The following is a 21877-nucleotide window of genomic DNA, read 5'->3' as shown; positions in this document are numbered from 1 at the left end:
TAGATATCCATTCTTTGTTTTGGTAGAAAATTCACTTTAGTTTGACGTGAACAGTACCCTTTAAAGCGTTGTCTAATCTATATAGTATGAAATAGATATCCATTCTTTGTTTTGGTAGAAAATTTACTTTAGTTTGACGTGAACAGTACCCTTTAAAGCGTTGTCTAATCTATATAGTATGAAATAGATATCCATTCTTTGTTTTTGAAAACTTTATTCTCGGTTTCTGACTTGCGCATTTCTTACTCCAGAAACAATGGAGAAATTATTAGAATTAAAGAATTAAACACTTTTAAATTCAGAAAAAAAACGACGTTACATCTTCTACTTTATTAATCAGATATGAGTTTTCCTATAAGGAGGATCGCTTAAGATAAAAGATAAAAGATAAAAGAGGAAAAGTACGTGAAAAACGAATTATTCAAAAATTTCCACAATTATATATTTGTACGCAAATATTTAAAAAAAACCGGATTGTCATGCAATTAAAAGCGCAAGACATTATCCCAACAAATTGTAATGTTAAACCTTAAAAAAGTGAGAATAACAATCTGTTTATTGTTGTTTAAATACCTAATCTTTGTGAACTCACTGCACCTTCATTTGTAAAAACATTCTTTTTCGCAGAGGATAGAATTCGTTTAAAATCCAAAACTAATCCGGCTTGTTAAAACAATTAAATCCGGCTTATTAAAACAATTTAATCCGGCTTGTTAAAACAATTAAATCCGGCTTGTTAAAACAATTAAATCCGCCTTGTTAAAACAATTAAATCCGGCTCATTAAAACAATTAAATCCGCCTGGTTAAAACAATTAAATCCGGCTTGTTAAAACAATTAAATCCGGCTTGTTAAAAAAATTAAATCCGGCTTGTTAAACCAATTAAATCCGGCTTATTAAAACAATTAAATCCTGCCTGTTAAAATAATAAAATCCGGCTTATTAAAGCAATTAAATGCGGCTTATTAAAACAATTAAATCCGGCTTATTAAAACAATTTAATCCGGCTTGTTAACACAATTAAATCCGCCTTGTTAAAACAATTAAATCCGGCTTGTTAAAACAATTAAATCCGGCCTGTTAAAACAATAAAATCCGGCTTATTAAAACAATTAAATCCGGCTTGTTAACACAATTAAATCCGCCTTGTTAAAACAATTTAATCCGGCTTGTTAAAACAATAAAATCAGGCTTATAAAAACAATTTCATCCGGCTTGTTAAAACAATTAAATCCGGCTTGTTAATGCAATTAAATCCGGCTTGTTAAAACAATTAAATCCCGGCTTGTTAAAGCAATTAAATCCGGCTTGTTAAAACAATTAAATCCGGCTTGTTAAAACACTTAAATCCCGGCTTGTTAAAACAATTAAATCCGGCTTGTTAAAACAATTAAATCCGGCTTGTTAAAACAATTAAATCCCGGCTTGTTAAAACAATTAAATCCCAGCTTGTTAAAACAATTAAATTCGGCTTGGTAAAACAATTAAATCCGGTTGTAGAGATTTCTAAACTTCTCAACGAGCTTAACTAGGAGCAATAGGCGTGTTTTGTAATATATTTATTTACAGTTAAAGAAGTAACACTAGCTGCACAAACAGAGGACTTACAAATATCTGGACTTTTCATTTGTATTATTTTTTTTGGAATATTTTGACGAATTAAAAAATGTAACAATTGAAAATGTGTTTAACCCTTTTTTATTGAAACCATCCAATCAAAAATAATACAACATAAATGAAAATTATGTTGACTGTGGAACATTAAATGGCATCAGTAAACCAGGAAATAAAGTTTTTCAATATAAATCTCTTCAGTTTTTTTTACGGATTTAAATGAAAGATTAAACTTTGACTGAAAAATGACCGGAAAAACTTTGTAGTAGTAGTTTTACGTGCCACTAGTGTCCTCGACCAATTTGCCACAAAAACATCCCTTGCTACCCTCTAGATGTAGTACAGGCAAAATTTGTCGTAGGAACCCTTGATAAAGTAAAATTCCCTTAAAAGGTCCTAAAAAGTTAAAAATAATTAAAACTACTCTAACCAAGAAGGTTTCTAGTTTTGGTCAAATCATGGTCAACCTAATACTGGCCTTGTGAGTTGTAACATGACAATAATGTAATCATCACGATGTATGCTTGTTCCTAAATCCCTGTCCTAATCCTTTAATTTTGTTCCTATTTCCTGAGCAATCTTTTTATTGTTCCTAAATCCCTGTCCTAATCCTTTAATTTTGTTCCTAATTATTAATTTTTTTGTTCCTAAAAAATCTTGCCACCCCCTCACTTAAATCCTGTGTCCGCCCCTGTATGCAAAGGTGTGTCTTATCTTGGAATTTTTACAACTGTCAAAAATACAAAGTTTGAAACAGAATAAAATCCAATATCTTCTTTTTCATATATTTTGCAAATTCATGATGAAATGGGGATACAGAAACAAGAAACACAAGGCAAAACACGTGTTAATATTTTGATTGGCATGCAGAAAGAAAGTATATTTGTACTGCATGCATACATATCGAGTATTTGCATGCTGCTTATAAGTAAATAGTTAATGCATTCTGTAAGGAAAACAAATTCTGTAGGAAATGCTTAATATCATATTAATATATATATATATATATTCCTGCATGCTGCAGGAAATGTATTATAATTAAGTATTCGTGCACAGCATGCTGCAGAAAATATATTAAATCAAAGTAAGCATGCCGCATTTTAAGAAAATGTTTTATTATTTTACATTGAAGAGTAAATTAATCTTTTTTTTACAATGAACACTTGATGATTATTACGAACGTGTGTTTACTGTTTAGTAATACTGCATGCTTGCATGCTATTATAGTAGATAAATATAATAGATGTTACTGCTGAATTATGCAATATACCTGCTACAAGAAACTTCTCTTTATATATATATTTAGAACTGAATGAATGAAAATAGAATAATCTTTAAAAGGATCTTTAGAAAGACACTCCCTCTGAAATTTGGTTCATATTCTGATTGATTTGAGTCTGCTTGATGCCAATTAATATCATCATTGCTTAGTAGATACAAGACTTCTGATAACAATAAACAAAAGCCTTTTAATTTCAGTTTCAAATAAAAAAGTCATTGATCAGAAAAAAGTTTTAAAACCTAAATGCATCTGAACAATTTTATTTTCTTTATTTTTAGCCTGTTTTGAAAAAAAATTATGCCAGATTTTTGCTAAAGACGATCATTTTACCAATGTATAATTTCAAACTGGACACTTGAAAAAATGAATAAAAAGACCCAAAGTAAACCAAAAATAAGGGAGTTTCCATCTCATCTAAAAACATTCCATGTAAGTGATATTTGAAAAGGAATAAGTTGTATTACAGTGATGACCAGAAAACTCTGGAATAGAAAGTCGACTATTACCCTCAAGTTATTACTTTTAATAGTCTAATGATCAAGACGCACAGTATTTGTGCAGTGTACACAGACCTATTTCACCTAGTAAGTGATACAATAACTTACTAGTTAAACCATTTGCTTTGTAACAACATCAAGTGCACTTCAGTATTGATATAAAGTGAAGAATTCGAACAATTTTCATCAATGTTTCTGCCGCAATTCACTTTTATGAAGAAACCACAATTTCGAATATAAAAATAAATTTTCAGCAAGAAAAATAAGGATATTTCATTGATTTTGGTTTAACCAAAGATTTAGGGGACACACTTGTAAATCCGACATGCCATTCTATAAAATTGATATTTTTTTACAAAACCTTCTATTTATTATTCTACAGGATGCAGTGACATGCACTCCATCAAGATATTCTTGGAGTCGAACCTAGAGAAGTATTCTCAACACTTTTATGAGATATTAGCAAGCCTTCCCCAAGCCTTAGCCGTGAAATTTTAAAATTACTTTAGAAAAAAAATCTAGAATTTCTTTACTATCTGGGTACCCATGGGTTCCCTCAAAAAATTCCGCCAATTTATTCCATCTTTTAAGACAGCTATAGGTAATAGGTAATACCTATATACCTATATCTATATATAAATTTGGCTTGTCTGTCTGTCTGTCTGTTTGTCTGTTTGTATCCAATAAACGTCAAAACGGATGAACCGATCGGGCCCAATTTTTTTGTGGGACATCTAGGGACTCCAGGGAAGGTTTATGAATCATCAAAATTTCAAATATTTGTCTCCATCAAAATTCGATCGTCATTAAATTTTTTAAAATTTTGAAAATCAGCGAAATTTTTTGTGAAAATCCCCGAATTATTTTTGTTTTGTTTTACGATGTACACAAAGAGAACATGTTCACAATTAATTTAGGAGATGGGCGCGAAGCGCCTTGAATTTCTAGTATATATATATTTATATATATAGGGAAGAGCTTTATTATATATATAGAGCGTGTCTACAACCCTTTATGTATATATATATATATAATAAAGCTCTTCCCTATATATATAAATATATATATATATATGAGGGAAGAGCTTTATTATATATAGAGCGTGTCTACAGCCCTTTATATATATACGAGGGAAGAGCTGTATTATGAAAATATAGCATGTCTATTGTCTACAACCATTTTTCTATATATACAAAAGTTTTAACCTTTTATACATTTTTTGGTTTGTTTAGTTTAGAGATAAAACATATAAATACAAATAAAGTTTTTATCTCTTGTTTGTAAACAATATATATATGATATAAAGCCATGTTTGTTATATCAGGGCTTATCTTGTAAATCCTTTATAATCAAACCAGGGTTCCATTCATATATAAATGTTCATTCATTTAAAGGGAGTCAAATATTTAAACCTCAATATCTTTAGAACTCGATGTTGTAAACCTTTGATATTTCAAACTCAGATTTATTTTATCTAAAAAAATTCATAGTTTGAAATATCTAAGGTCTGCAACATTTGGTTCCAAAGATATAGTGATTAGAAAATCCGAGTTTGTGGCAAAGACTCAATTCCTTTTATCTAATTTTAAAGCCAAATTTTTTTTATTTAACTCAAATCAGCTTGTAATTTCAAAACTATCTATCTATCTATCTATCTGTCTGTGTACATGGTTCTAACATGGTTCCTTGATTAAATCAAATACAAAGGAGGAGTCTAGATATGTTTAACAAGTTAGACCCCGCCCCTCCCATCTTTCCTCTCAATATTCATCCACTTATTCATCCTCTTTTTATTTATTCATTCATCAAGATATTATTATTCATTATCATTATTACTATTCTTATTTATTTAATAGATACTGGGACAACCTGTAGGATATGTTAACGCTATATATAGATACTGGGACAACCTGTAGGATATGTTAACTCTATATATAGATACTGGGACAACCTGTAGGATATGTTAACTCTATATATAGATACTGGGACAACCTGTAGGGTATGTTAACTCTATATATGAATACTGGGACAACCTGTAGGATATGTTAACTCTATATATAAATACTGGGACAACCTGTAGGGTATGTTAACTCTATATATGAATACTGGGAAAACCTGTAGGATATGTTAACTCTATATATAAATACTGGGACAACCGATATGTTAACTCTATATATAAATACTGGGACAACCTGTAGGATATGTTAACTCTATATATAGATACTGGGACAACCTGTAGGATATGTTAACTCCATATATAGATACTGGGACAACCTGTAGGATATGTTAACTCTGTACAGAAACTAGTCTAGGGTGTGTACTGTGTGAGGAAGGAAGATAGTGTAAAGAACTAAAGATCCTGTAATTATATTTCAATTTGGCTTTTTGTTCAGTTTGACTCAAGATCAATCAAGATCAGCGTGTACATGAATTCTTGAACAGGAAAAAAATTTGAAATATTTAATCTGAAGTATTTACCATTACCAATTACCAATTTACAATTACTGATTAAATGATGTTAGGTACTTTCCCAAAGAATTTTTCCCAAGTGGCAACTTCCCAAATGTGCAATTTTCCTAGCGGCAACTTCCCAAGTTTGTCCTAGCCGCAGCGCTCGGTCCCAAGCATGTTCTAGCCGCGGCGCCCGGCCCCCTAACCCATCCTTGCAGCGATCTGTCCCCATCACCTAACCTAACTTTTGGGAAGTTGCCGCTTGGGAAATTACACATTTGGGAAGTTGCCACTTGGAATTTGCTACTTGGGAAGTCGTCCTTGGGAAAATGCCTTTGGGAAAGTATCTATCACCATAATGATACCCAATTTAAACCTAATTATTTTATCAAAAATGTGGAAGACATCGTTTTATTCTGCAGGTTGGAAAGTGTTTAATTGAAAATTGTATCTATAAAAGCGGAAATCCGTAAGTCACTCATAAAATACGTACCTCAATTGAATATGATTTATTTTCATAGAAAAAATTATGGATATATTTAGGTTAATTTTAAGATATTCACTCATGAAATCCATATATTCACTGTTCAAAATGTCGTCTTATTTCAAGTTTATATTTACAAAGAGACGAAACCAAACCCCCCAAAATACGCTCAAATATCAAAGGAAGTTTTATATCATATAAATCAAAAAAATAGATTTAAAAATTGGATCAAATCATTCATGGCCAATAGGGTAAAACCAACAAAGGACGAGACTTCAAAAATGACTTCCGAAATTCATTAAAGCTTTATTCTTAGTTCCCTGCTGTACTTTATAAACTTTATTTTTCTTTGCCAAACATTCAGATATAATTCTAAAACTTAATGTAAGGAAATTATTACGTTTTTAAAGGGAGAGTTCGCGAAAAATGAAAGGGGGTATAGGCTTAATGCGATTAAAAAAACGCTTTCGATCGCTACTAATCTGTTGCGTCTACAAGGAGAAAATTGTTAAAGACGTCTAATACCGAAGAACGTAGCGCCCATACAAATTGAGAAAATTGAAGCATACGACTTACACCGTAAAAAAATCAATTTAATTTCAAACAAGTCATTTAGATATTACAACCTATAGTCATCGATTATCTTTCGCCACAGTTGTATATAGTTGATTTTAACTAATTTGTTTTGAATTTGATTATTTCTCTTGTCGCTTGTGCAACTATCTAAGGAGGGGAGGAAGGCCAACCACATCAATCTCTAGTCCGAACCACATTCTCATCATTTTCTCGTCCGAACCACATCGAAATCCTCGTCCTTTCAATATTATTTCTTTTAAGTGTCCGATCCTCGAAAATAAATACATTTTTTAAAAATATGGCGACGTTAGGGCATAAAACATGACTAGAATAAAGTTTTCCAAGGATTTTAAGATGTGGAAATCTTCAAATCCACGAGAATGATGTCAAACATTATTTAGGTTCAAAATTGAATCTCTTCTACATCCAAAAAGGATAACTTTCACAAATAAAAATTTATACCAAAGAATTCGCGTGAACATGGTCTTTAATCTTTCCATTTCAACCCATACAAAAAAAATCATTGATTTCTGATTTATTTACAAATAAGGTAGATTTGTTGTCCCCACTAAGAGATCACTACTGCCTGCCGCATGCTTAAAATTCTAGAAAAAAATAATGTTCAATTTATATTATTCAAATCATTTGCTACAATTAATTGGTCACAACCCTATGAATTCAAACAGTATTTAATCATATAAAAATTGTAAGTCATATCTCTAATCCAAATTCAGCTGAAATATTACAAAAAGTTGTTTACATCGAGTTTGAGAATGTTTTGCGGCATTTTCCGCGAAAGAAAGGGCCCTAGATACAGACGCTTTTTTGTAGAACATCGTTTATGGAGCATTTTCATTTTTACACAAATCTAAAATTTAATTGGTAAAATTTGATATTTCATCTATGCCCTAACGTCGCCATATTTTTAAAAAATGTATTTATTTTCAAGGATCGGACAAAATAATATTGAAAGGACGAGGATTTCGATGTGGTTCGGAGGAGAAAATGATGAGAATGTGGTTCGGACTAGAGATTGATGTGGTTGGCCTTCCTCCCCTCATCTAAGAATGCCGCGCACCACTCACATTTTTCAAAAAAAGTTTTCTAAAAAAGTAAATGTAAAAAATAAAAAAATAAATAGATTCAATCTTTCCTCTAAAATGGCTGATTTTTGAAAATATTATAAACATTGAAAATCATGAACCATAACATACTCTTTAAAGGTTAAAGGGCACCCATAACAAAATTCAACCTTTAGATCGTCATATTTATATTGTTTTTAGTCGTCATTAGAGTTCCATATTTTGTGGGCAAATCTGTAGTTACAGTTCATCTTACAGGGTTACACATTAAGAAAGAGACTGTAACGACGACATTTTTAAATATGAAAGTTGAATTATAACCTTAGTTCTTAATCAGATTTTTAAAAGTAGATATCACTTTTAGATTGCAAACCTGACAAAAAGATGAACAAGTGGAAGTGTGCAAGTCCAACTGCATGGTACTGCATGAATGAACGAAAAAACTATTTAAGTTTCATACAGTCGTCTCCGATGTCTTTTCCCATTAATGGAAAAATCTGTATCAGTAAAATGAGTATTGTAAAGAACGAAACTTAAATAAAAGTGAATAAATATTTTAGTGTCAGGTAATTTATACAGGGGTTTTTACACATCATTTATACAGGGGTTTTCACACATCATTTATACATTAGGGGTTTCACACATCATTTATACAGGGGTTTACACACATCATGTATACAGGGGTTTTCACACATCATTTATACAGAGGTTTTTACACATCATTTTTACAAGGGTTTTCACACATCATTTATACAGGGGTTTTCACACATCATTTATACAGGGGTGTCCACACATAATGAGACTTTAATGTCGACCAAGGACCTTTTAAAGGGAATGTGAATATAATTTGAAGTGACCTTTCACTAGTAGAGTGTTCTATCATTATTTCTTTACAGAAAACCTTTCAAGCTGTTTTATATTTTTAGAAATATTAATATTTACTTTCTTGACGTTTCAGAAAAAAATATTTGAATTATTTAAATTTAGGAATATTTCGATTTTTATTTATGTAAAGTCAGTTGGGTTGAATCTACATTATTCGCAAATATACAATCCAGGTTTTTGTTGGGAAGTTATATTACCATTTTAGAGATAAACACACAGAGTTCTCCGCCGTAGATGATCAGTCAAAGGTTAAAGGGCACTGTTTTAAATCGGACATTCCCTTTTTCCATTGAGGGTCAATTGGAAGTAAGCTTACAGCCCCTTTAATACGTAATGACCTAAAAAGTTCTGATACACACTGTTAATGCCTTCTTATCCGTCTGATGTCTACACTTTTTTTGAAATGCTTGACATCTTAACAAAAGTAAATACAAAAATTCAGATATTAGTAAAATAATTAAGATCAAGCTTTCGATAAAACTTCTAGTCATTTCATTCATGTTATTGATTTCATGATTCCTGGTTAGTGACGTCAGCTGTATAATCCGCTGTATGCACCTCTAAATATAAGAATATTTCTTTAATAGATGAAATTTGATATGTATTAAACTTTACAGTTAAGGTCTCAACATAGTTTTAATCCTTGCTTTTGCATTCAACCCATGTTTTCCTAGTTAAATATATCCTCATATTAATATTTTAACTGAGGATTTTTAAGGGATTCTCGCCATTTTTCCTTTTAAAGTTAATGGTCTTCTTCTTCGTACATTTATTAACAGTAAATATTATTAGATTTTATTGCGGATTTTTCAAAAACCTTCAAGAACCTTTTTAAGGTGAATTCCAGGTTCCTTAAACACTGTTGCTTTATTTTTAACAAAGTTTAAAACTAGAAGACGACCCTAACTGTTTGTGAATGTATCAGCAAAGTTGATTTTAATCGTTATGTCTCAAGTTTATGAACTTGATAAAAGAGTAGTGCACCTAACTGCTGACAAATCAAATATAAAAAATATGGATCATGCATAAGCGTAGAGTTTAAACAATCGATCTATAATTATAAAATTATAACAGTGACAAAAATGGCTTCAGTGACATAAAACAGTGGTTATTACATGAATATAATGGATATGGCTGGGAAGCACTAGAATATCCATACATATGTTGAAAAGTGTTGAAATGATTGGAAATATGGCTGGTTCTAACAATAGTCTCCAGTATGAATATATTATAGAAAACATCTTGAATCAGGATCGGAAGGATTTAATGCTTGTCAAGTTTACAGTTCCAATTATTCTAGGAAAACACTTCAAATAGAATCACAAAAATCATCCTATTTTATAAAAAATATTACAAAATTTAAAAAGTTTTTTCTTCAAAAATAATTTTTAAGTATTGAGTGTTGATAATTCTATTGGTGAATTGTATAGTTGGACTATTCATTATAATAATATTGATAATCTATCTTAAATGCGGGAAGAAACCCAAAAAATGCACAGGAAAGAATATCTTAAAATATGTTGATGTACACTTGTAATGCATGTAAGAGTAAGACCAAAGTTGTTGCAAAAGATAAAACAACTTATCTAAAAATATACGATATAATATACTTTGTTATAAATAAGATTTATTTAAATGTTTAAAGTAAATTCACTAATATTATATTTTTTGTTAATAAAAACATTCTCAGTATTAAGACGGGAATCTACCAAATCATTAAGAACGGATGGCACTGTCAAAGTAAGTATAAACCAAAAAATTGACTTTAAATTCTATTTACAAATCTTAGTAGAATATTTAAATATTTCAAACGAACTGTTTAACATAGGACAATATTTTATGTGAAAAAAGTAAAGGAAAAGGACAAAGTCATCTCTAAACTGATTACTTGCCTCTAATTTTCTAGTTTTATATCTTTGTCACCTGATGTTTTATACATTGGCAAAGTTCAAAAGTCAAAGGTTGCAAGAAAATTTTAATACAGGGTGTCCCACGAAACATGAAAGTAGCAAGAGAATTTGAAAGTCGTTTTTATGTTTGAGACATTCAGTCGTCAACCTTCTTCTTTCACATTTATGATTTATGAAACAATAACCACACAATTCCCTTAGTCCTGGGATTTCTAAAATTTGGTCTGCTATTCTTGTCAGTCAATATCAGTATTGAGAATTTCGTTCAGATTTCAATTTTATTAGATATCCAATACCAATTGTCGATATCGTGACACAATTCTTCATATCTTTCAGAACCCATTATGGAGACCATTAAACCAAGAATTTTAATTCTAAAATTTTATTTTCGAATAAATGCCGTAAATTATTTGAAAGATCAAAGACGATCTTTAAGTCGTCTTGCTACTGTCATGTTTCGTGGGACACCCTGTAAGTAGCGAGTAATTTTAAACTTGCTAGCAAATAAATTGAATTGTCTTGTACTTTGAACATATTTTGTGGACACCCTGTATTTCAGTCGAACTGGAGACAAGTCCGAACCCGAACCCTCCGAGACAGAAAGTTGCCTCCGATACCGGAGGAGCAAACTCAAGGAGATAAAGGTAGAATATATTCAAGTTCAAGAAATAGGGATTTAAAGCGTGCGTAACTAACTAGATAGCTATTGTTTAACTTTTTTATCTATATATTTTTTGCTCTATTCTTTCTGACATTAATAATTTAACTATAAAATTTCATTTTCAATGATATTTCCAGTTGTATAGTTGTAAACTAGCAAAGTTGCGAAATCAACCTTTTTATCTTAGATAATTTTAAAAGACAATTGAGACATCTATTATTTGACATTTTTATGTTTTATGGTCTTTGAGAATTAGACAAATCAATAAACATTTAGATTTAAAAACAGATATTTTGTTGTGTTTTGCTGAAATATTTAGCCTCTACATGGATCTCACTTTGTATCGATACATATTTTTGTAGTTTACTAACTTGCAGACGACGACCATTTATACAAATGAAAACTTTAATTGAAAAATATTTAATTTACAAAAAGTTTTGTTTAGGAAGGATGACCAGCCAAGGTTTCAAGCCTTCAGGGCATATTATTGGAACAGCTACACCAGAGGTTAGGGGGATTTGTATTTGTGAAATTAGTCTGCACAAGTCAAAATTGTTGTGTTTCATGCTAGTTTAAAAATTTCAAATCATAACTTAGAGTCTAAAGGTCGTCCTCCAATTCCACAGTTGTAGGGGGTGAACTATTATCATTTGTTTTTTTCTTCCCAGAATAAATTTACGGGGCTGATACTATCTTACCTTATCTCTGAGTCATTCTGTCAGGTCTCTGTTCACATCTTCAGCACCTGAACTCCCAACCTGTACTTTATTTTGGCTAAATAATAAGGGAGATTTCTCCTCTACTAAGACCTATACGGTCCTCCCATGTACTCTTAAGGAGCTGTAATCCTGCTCCTTCTGGTCAACCAGCCTGCCTCTACCTAGCTGACCTGAACTGGTCTAGCTGAGCTAGTAGGTGGTCGACCTAGTTGACCTGCCAGCCCTGCAAACGAAAGCTTGGGTGGGTTGGTCAACCCTGCTGACCGGCTCTAAGCTGTATGCTAAGCAATAATCTCAACCCTGCTGACCAGCCTGTTGTTGCCAGCCGGTCAACCTGGTCCCCCGGGCCACTGTCCCAGGGCCGGTGAACCCTGTTCACCGGCCCTGGGTGAAGCTACCTGGAGGACCCAAAGTGAAGAGAGGGTAGTTTCCCCTCTTCTGAAAGAGATCCATGCAAAGGGGAGGAGGGTGGGGGCCGAAAATTTTTCCTGAGTAAATCTGTGCTCTTTTTGCCGGCAACTAGGTATTGAAAATGGCTGCCAGAGCCGATACTAGCGCCTTCTGTTCCCCTAGCGGTTGGTTAAAGAAATTGAGTTTTTGCCACAAATCCCAATTTTAAAATACCTATATCTCAACAACCAGATGATGCATACCTTTCATATTTCAAACTTACATTGTTTGATCCACCAGAGTTCATAGTTTGAAATATCTACGGTCTACGACATTTGGTTTTAAAGAAATTGGGTTTTAAAAATCCGAGTTTGTGGCAAAGACTCAATTCCTTTGCAAGGCGCCAAACTCAAATATCTCAGAGATAAAGTACATATTATCAACTCTCTGAAATTAATTCAAGAGATTGAAAATAGCTAATTATAGAAAAGCTTAAAAGGAGTATTTCAAAAATGATGTAGGATATAGCCTATAATATAGGATATGAAACAGAATAAAATTTGGGTATGGATTGGTATACGATCTCGATGAAATAATCTTGACGATCTATCGATCCCAAATGTTTAAAACACTTCATAATTTTAGTTATTTACTTATATATATATATATATGTCTATATTAACTATTAAATAATTAATAAAAATCAATTGATGTTTATAATTTATTATTTTTGTTTAAAAATATGTGTTTAGAGTCACGTGTATGCTGAGATAAATGGAACAGTTGACATTTCAGAAGAAACAGTTGAAAATCTGAATCAAACAGAGGTATTATATTTAGTTTAAAGATTTGATAATTATTTTTTATTTGCTATTTATTAGGTTATTACATGAGAAATGATTATACAGTACTAGACAAATGATAAGTCAATAATATAGACTCATTATGAGATTCAAGTTCAGTTTCATTATAAGTATAGATTTGCATTACAAGTAGTAAAAAAGGAATTCAGTGTTTAATTCAAAAGGAGGTCCTTAGTACATACAAGTCATACCTATTTTGTTTAGATAGACCTGAGGTCGAAGTACCTGCAGGTACCTAATGTACCCGATGTTGTCCAGCACTACGTGAACCTACCTGACATAGCTTCCGATAGAGTCGCAGAGGTATACAACAATGAACGGCCCATTTTGTTCGGTTTTTATAGTTCAAAAAATAATTAATTTCGTTCGTTCTAAAAATTATCGTTTTTTTAGAGAAAACGATTGTAAAGTAAAAAAATATTGTTTTTTCAAAGTTTTTCGAAAAACTCGTTTGTTAAGTAAAAAAACTAAAATAATCGTTCTCCAGCGATCAAGATCGTTCAAACAATTTTAAATCTTTCCTTTTTAAAAAGCAATAATTTTTTCATTTCGGTTGTTTTTTTTTGTTCTCAACGACACCCTTTTTTACAAAAAAACTCAGCTCGTTCTCAAAATGTTCGTTCGTTCGAAAAACGATGCTCATCTTTAACGTAGAACAAAAAATAAACAAAATTTATTTAATTTATGCTGGTTTGTAAAGTTAATCCAAACAATAAAAACATTCTTAAAATAATATCAAAAGGCGATCTATTTTATCATAATAAAAAAGTATCAATAAACTGACAAATTTATCATTTGATTCGCCATTGATCGTTTTAAACTTCATGCACTGCTTATACTGCTTAAATTTTTGCTAATTTAGAATGATGATATTGGCACCTATGTACCTTACACCTATCCATACCAACATAAACCAGTACTTAACAGGTATACGTACCTTACACTTATCCATTCCAACATAAACCAGTACTTAACAGGTATACGCACCTTACACCTATCCATACCAACAAAAACCAGTACTTAACAGGTATACGTACCTTACACCTATCTATACCAACATAAACCAGTACTTAACAGGTATACGTACCTTACACCTATCCATACCAACATAAACCAGTACTTAACAGGTATACGTACCTTACACCTATCCATACCAACATACACCAGTATTTAACAGGTATAAGTACCTTACACCTATCCATACCAACATAAACCAGTACTTAACAGGTATAAGTACCTTGCACCTATCCATACCAACATAAACCAGTACTTAACAGGTATACGTACCTCACACCTATCCATACCAACATAAACCAGTACTTAACAGATATACGTACCTTACACCTATCCATACCAGCATAAACCAGTACAGGTTCAGGAGATCATCCAGTTAATACCTTTGCATAACTGTTCTCTGCTTAGAATGACCAAATATTTTTGGTTTTTAAAGGGACTGAAAGCATAGATTCAAGTGACCCTATTTGCAAGGATGTCAATATCTGATTCACTACGGTACCCTTAAAAGCGTTGTCTGATCAAGTATGAATAATGGTTTTGTGCTTTTGAACTGGTTATTTTCAATTCTCAATTCAAGTTCTCTGTAAAAAAGACTTGCGCATTTCTTGTTTATAAGAAACTATAAAGCACTTTTTGAGTCTAAAAAAAACGATGTTCTCTAAATTGAACAGACCATCTTTTCATGGAAGGCCACTTGAAAACACGCGTATAGTCCCTTAAAAGAGTTCTAACCCTAATTTTATTCGTTGATCGATATCTGTTGAAAAAAATTAAAATTCATCTTGTCTTTTTCTTTTAGCTTTTGTCAACCAGTTTTATTGGTTTAATTTTCAAAACTTTATTTCCATAATCGATATTTCAAGAAATTTTTTTTTTTCATTCATAGTTTTTTTAGATTTTTATCTTTTATTGTTTTTTTTTATCAGGGATTCTACTGAACAGGAGGAAGGATCTGATTCCTGTAAACTGTACAGTTCTCCTATACCTGAATCCGCAGTTTCTGAATCCTCATCAAGTTCGATAATTCCTGAATCTACCTCCAAATCAAGTGAACATTTTCCTGGTCCTGAAGAATTACCAACTGAATCCTATTATCTTATTCCTAATTCCACTATTTCTGAATCCACGTCTACTTTCCCTGAATCCTTATCAGCTACTGCTATCCCTGAATATACATCAAGATCCGAATCCAATCGAAATTCTCAGATCCCTGAATCGTCATCAAGTCCTGTTACTGCAGAATCCGCATCACCTTCTTCAATTCCTGAATCCACATTAACTTCTTCAATTCCTGAATCAGCCTCAAATTCAGCAACGTTAACTTTATCATCAAATCATCAGGCAAGTTTTTTATTCAATAGTCTTAGTAAATAATACGAATAGAATTAATGTTTTAAGGATTGATTCTGAAAATCAAAACCCCTATCTTAATTTTTCACGGATTTTCTCTTTTCAAACCTCTAAAACATATCGACTGAGACAAACAAAAAGATCTTCTTTTGATATGTAACAATTTTCGTTCAAATTATTTTATAAAGGTAGAAGAAGAAACGAAAAATAAGAACTCAAACAAGTCTGAGTTTGGAAAAGGATCACAGTTAAGAGGTACAGGAAAACAATTTAGAACTTATTCTTTTCACTTTTGTATTTTTGATACAAAATTAAATCGGTAAAAAAATTCTGATTTCTTATTTTCTTAGTTCTCCCTCGGCTTCGGGAAAGCATCTCCTTAGATAGTGGTTGCACAACAAACCTTTCTCCAGGTATAAATTCATGTACAAACCTTTCTCCAGGTATATATTCATGTACAAACCTTTCTCTAGGTATATATTAATGTGCAAACCTTTCTCCAGGTATATATTCATGTACAAACCATTCTCTAGGTAAATATTCATGTACAAACCTTTATCCAGGTATATATTCATGTGCAAACCTTTCTCCAGGTATATATTCATGTATAAACCTTTCTCCAGGTATATATTCATATACAAACCTTTCTCCAGGTATTTATTTAAGTATAAACCTTTCTCTGAAGGTATATTTTTATTTTTATTAATTTTTCTCCATGTATATATTCTCCTCTCCAGATACCTTTTTCCTTTTCATGGGAAAAGTCCTTTCTAACTATTTCATCCTTAGTTTTTAACACAATACTATTTTTAATAATTTCAGTTTATTAACACAATACTATTTTCAATAATTTTAGTTTATTAACACAATACTATTTTTAATAATTTTAGTTTATTAACACAATACTATTTTTAATAATTTTAGTTTATTATCACAATACTATTTTTAATAATTTTAGTTTATTAACACAATACTATTTTTAATAATTTTAGTTTATAAACGTACACAATACTATTTTTAATAATTTTAGTTTATTATAATAATTTTAGTTTATTAACACAACACTATTTTTAATAATTTTAGTCTATATTAACACAATACTATTTTTAATAATTTTAGTTTATTAACACAATACTATTTTTAATAATTTTAGTTTATTAACACAATACTATTTTTAATAATTTTAGTCTATATTAACACAATACTATTTTTAATAATTTTAGGCGCAGGAAGACGACAACTAAAACGATTAAAGGAAAAAACTTGAATTTTTTTATAATTTTTTTTAATAAAATACAATACATAAACTAGAATTAATGATTAAATCATTAAGTTTGGTTCCCTAGGATCGGCGGCATGATAAGAAGGAACGAGCTCGAATGTTATCAAGTGTTCAACTCAGGTTGGCGCGGAGTGACAGCTTTTCAGAGTTCTATTCAACATTCTAGTTCTCACGCCGAACTATTAAACATTCAGTTCTCACGCCGAACTATGCAGCGTTCCATTCAACATTCTAGTTCTTACGCAGATCTATGCAGCGTTCTATTCAACATTCTAGTTCTTACGCAGACAGCGTTCTATTCAACATTCTAGTTCTTACGCAGAACTATGCGGAGTTCTATTCAACATTCTAGTTCTTACGCAGATCTATGCAGCGTTCTATTCAACATTCTAGTTCTTACGCAGAACTATGCGGAGTTCTATTCAACATTTTAGTTCTTACGCAGAACTAGAGTAATATTTAATATTCTAGTTTTCACGCCGAACTAGTGTACTATTCACAATTGTAGTTCCAACACCGAACTACAGTTTCCACGCATAAATAGTGTTTTTTTTTCAACATTCTAGTTCCTATACCGAACATGAGTTATAATATATTCATCATTCTAGTTTCCACGCAGAACTAGTGTTACATTAGATAAAACGCCTTAACTGCGAGTACTTTTTGAAATTTTAGTTTTCACGCCGAACAAAATTATTTTCATCATTATAGTTAATCGTTTAGTCCTGGTGTAAACCCCGGCCCTTTACTATGCCAAGGGGGGGGGGGGGGCACGGTAAACGTGAACCCCCTCTTCGCAAATTAATCTTTGACATTACTGTACTTAAAAGTTAAAATTGATCCCCTTCTGTGAAGCGCACTTGAATATTACTGTGCTGTGCAACCTTCTTTTTAAAATGCGAGTTACGTGCCTGGTAAACATTTAAAATGCTTCATAAGACATGATGAAATGTCCAGTTTGAGGATTTATTTACAAACTAGAAATAGGGTTCTCTTTGTATCCTTTATATAAGCTGACAACATACCTGATTTATTCATAGACATAGCAGAATAACACCGTACTCGGAAGCACTAATGATGAGGACAAGGGATTTTTTTAAAAATCCCTTTTCAGAACCCACAATTGCAAATATACTAATAAAAATGCACTATTGAAAACTCTCTCTAGATAACACAAAAAATAAGAACTCACCTTTAAGAAAGCCCTTTTAAGAACGTACCATTGAAAACACGCTCTAGAGAACGCAGAATTGAGAAGCCACACTTGGGAACGCACTTCTTTAAACTCACTCTTGATTGAAACGTATGATATAGAGCGCACAATTAAGAACACACTCTTAAAAACGCTAGAAATGAGAACTCAATCTTAAAAACACACTACTTAGAGAGCACTTATGAGAGTGCTTTACTAAAAACACACTCTCAAGAACTTCGCACGTGGAACGCACCTTTCAGAAAGAATATAATAAATATATAAATGATTTTCAAAGATGAAAATGTAAATCAGTTCTTTATACTTGAAACATCCTAATGCTATTAATTTTAGAAGATATTTAAGCTACTTTAAGTTTGTTACTTTTTTTCCTAAGACTGTTTGAAAATGATGATAAACAATAAACTCTCTTTATCAAATAAAAAATGTCCGATTTTCTTAAAATCATCAGTTTCAATCAAATATAGTTTCAATCAAATATAGTTTCTGTTTTGCTGCATTTTGTATTTAGATTAAAAGACAAATCATTAATTCAATGAAAAAAGGATTTTAGCGAGAAAGAAAAATAAATATTAAGATAATTTTTTAGTGTTGAATTGTAATATTATATATATACACCATGAGAGTACAAAGTTGTAATTTAAATGTTATTTCATATTATATTTATCAAATATATATTCATGTTGTTAATTATATCATATCAAAGTTAATGTTTTAAATATATTAATATATAGATGGATAAAACAGATTGTTGACCTTTAAAAAAGGTCAGAAAATATACAAATAAAGAAATCAGAAAAAAAAACCCAAATATTCTATAACGTTTATTTAAGAAAAATAAAATTTGTTTTGAAATATTTGCACATATTGCGAAGTTAAAATTGGTTGATTGAAATTAATAAAGGAAAAGACAAACATCAGCAGCAACTTCATGTTGGTAATGTATAACTTCATATTGGTGGTGCAGATCAACTAGAACTGGAACAACAGGTTTCTGCTCTCTCCAAGTTCGCTTAGTAAACTCATTAGAGTTGAGATTATCCTCTTGTGGAGGAGAGTTAGAACCCTTGGAACAGGGTGAGTATCCTCTTGTAGAGGAGAGTTAGAACCCTTGGAACAGGGTGAGTATCCTCTTGTAGAGGAGAATTAGAACCCTTGGAACAGGGTGAGAGATCTCGGTTCTATCAGTTTCGAATATGAGGGAATGCATCTCAATGTACGCCTGATAATTTTGGAACTCTTGGAACAATGTTGAGCTGGATGTAAGCATCGTCTGTTGGTAGCTATAGGTACCTGCATCATCACTATGAAGGAGCCAGGATTGCTCCCTGAGACTGAGTTGTCATCATCTCGGGTGTTTTCGGCTGACTAAATACCGGGAGGTGTAGAGAGTCGGGGGGAAGCCAGGAAAACGAGGGTGACATGTGGAATACTGCATGTAGGAAATGGATTCATGGGTTTATAGACAGTACGGCTGCATTTATATACAACACAGAATGTCGTCTTCCTTTTGTTTCGAATTTGGGTTAACACAGATAGTTAACAGAAGTTTTGTTTTCTCACATTTCTTTTCAAACTAAAACTTTATCTTTGCAATCATGTCGTAGATCTTTAATATTTAAAACTATGCAGTTCGTTAGATCAAAAAGTCGTCGACCGAGGTGAGGTCAGTAAAAATTCAGGTTATTTGTTTCGGTAAAAAAAAAACTGAAGATAACATTCATAACCTTATCTTTCTGAAAAAAATTGAAATAAATTTCCATAAAACTCAGAATCATAAGCAAAAAATTTGTTTTAAACGATCGTTTTCAAACAAGATTGTTTTTCGCTTTTTGAAAGTTCAAAACTGGTGGTTCGTTTTTAAAAACGATCGTTTTTTTCCAAAAAAACGATTATTTTTTAGAAAAAATTAAAACGAGACGAAAAACGATCTTATTTTGATCGTTTTAAAAAATGATTAACAACCCTAACTATGAGGTTGCAGTTTCTTTTGGGTTTTGCTTTTTATGAACAATAAAATAACAATAAAAAAACAATTTCTATTTGATTTAAAATAAATAGCGAGGCAGGGTTCAATGTAATTCCATCTAATACGATCCCAAATGTTGATTGGTTGATATTAGGGGCAAAAATTAACCATGGTTTTATTGTTAACAGTTGGGAGTATGGTATCAATTTGAAGAAAAAAATCCATACTTCAGAATGTATACTGCAATAATGTGTTTATTTTTCTCAAGGTACTATAAATGCAAGGAAATTTATTTTAGAGGTGTACACATTTTTTGTACTGCAGTGTACTGTCTTTGGGCGGTAATGTAAACACAAGACGGATGTCGAACCCTGACATAGGATCCATCTTTCACATAAAAAATCAATGAAATATTCTGATCATCAGAAACTATTATATAAATTATCAAAATTATAAAAATGAAATGCTTTTTACCTCCTCGGATACTAAACGAACACTAATGCATCTATTCTTGTTTACAAATTCCGCCCAGAGAGAACTGGTTTCAATATGTACGCAGAGTATACGCGACCGCAATTAACTTTCCTTGCATTAGTACCTTGATGTTTCTGTTTATCATAATTTATCTTTTTTATTGTTTAAATACTGATATTTATATCTTTTAACATCCCTGCAGTACACATTTCTAAAGTGTAGTGATCGTACACAAAAAAACTTGTCAAAGTTCACAATGACATAGAAAATGTATTTTCATGCCCCTAAATGTACTTTCAATCCCGATCCCATGGGAGTTAGGAGTCCATGTAATTGCATTTCTGATCCCAAATGCATTCGGGATCAGAAATGCAATTATATGGACTCCTGACGAGATGTAGTTGAATTATGTACTTAGACTTATTTGATCCATCATTTCAAGTTCTGGAGACGTGGTTCAACTTCTTCTCGGTTTTCAAAGGAATTGAGCATTTGCTAAAAAACTCTGATCTTCCAGTTGCTACATGACCCCAATCTCGCAGTTCTTAGATATTTCAAACTATGAATTCTGTTAGATCAAACAATCTAAATTTGAATTATCAAAGATTTACCCCATTTACTTGTAGAGAAAAAGGAATTAGAAGATTTGAGTTTGTGGCAAAGCTAGATGTAATTCCTTTTGTCGCGGTTTGAATTTTGTTATTCCCTGGTCCCAGGGGCGTACGAGGGCTTTTGTTTAGGGGGGGGGGCGCGCAAAAAAAATTTTTGGGGTCCCCCCTCTTGGCAACAGTATGCCCACCCCCCCTTAAAAACCCCTTTTTTGAAATAATATTGATACCTTTTTTATTTTGTTTTGCCCCCCTCCCACCTGGACTTGTTTTGTTCACCATAAAAATACCATAAATCAATAATCACAGCATCATTACAAATTATATTTTTACTAATAAACGAAATTTCTTCTGAAATTTTTAGATAGAATTTACTCAATCTTCATATTCACCATCTCTTTCAAGCTACAATTTTCTGGGATTTGCTTGCACAAACATTTCAATGATTTTTTCAGTAGAGAGCTCAGACAGCCTTTTAGGGTGTAAAGCTTTAAGTGCAAGATCGTTAAGTCTGCTCTCCGTCATAGTACATCTTGTGTAATGAAGTAT

General features: G+C 31.7%; 1 protein-coding gene across 2 annotated transcripts; it reads left to right on the top strand.

Moving 5' to 3' along the window:
• Positions 1-9798: 9798 nt before the first annotated feature.
• LOC111698806 (uncharacterized) lies at positions 9799-17349 on the top strand. 2 transcript variants are annotated; one of them, XM_023469249.1, is made up of 14 exons: positions 9799-10172; positions 10303-10371; positions 10563-10612; positions 11342-11426; positions 11889-11950; positions 13305-13379; positions 13620-13718; positions 14278-14342; positions 15359-15773; positions 15971-16037; positions 16133-16195; positions 17006-17037; positions 17129-17243; positions 17313-17349. In XM_023469249.1, the coding sequence occupies exons 1-13, from the start codon at positions 10034-10036 to the stop codon at positions 17228-17230; spliced, it is 1323 nt and encodes a 440-aa protein (XP_023325017.1). In that variant the 5' UTR covers positions 9799-10033; the 3' UTR covers positions 17231-17243; positions 17313-17349. The 2 variants fall into 2 exon arrangements, 1 of the variants encoding a protein (XP_023325017.1); XR_002764622.1 differs by lacking the exons at positions 17129-17243; positions 17313-17349 and having other exon boundaries at positions 15975-16037; positions 17006-17035.
• Positions 17350-21877: the final 4528 nt, after the last annotated feature.

This window comes from Eurytemora carolleeae, unplaced genomic scaffold (assembly GCF_000591075.1).
Source record: "Eurytemora carolleeae unplaced genomic scaffold, Eaff_2.0 scaffold341, whole genome shotgun sequence".
NCBI classification, from domain to species: Eukaryota; Metazoa; Arthropoda; class Copepoda; order Calanoida; family Temoridae; genus Eurytemora; species Eurytemora carolleeae.
Note: the sequence above shows the minus strand (reverse complement) of the source record. Positions and strands in the feature narration are given on the sequence as shown.

Coding starts and splice junctions, on each gene's coding strand:
- LOC111698806 (XM_023469249.1), top strand. CDS start 10,034: ATGTTGAAAAGTGTTGAAATGATTGGAAATATGGCTGGTTCTAACAAT. Junction 14,343..15,358: donor CATAAACCAGTACTTAACAG/GTATACGTACCT, acceptor TTTTTTTATCAG/GGATTCTACTGAACAGGAGG. Junction 16,196..17,005: donor CACAACAAACCTTTCTCCAG/GTATAAATTCAT, acceptor TAATAATTTTAG/GCGCAGGAAGACGACAACTA.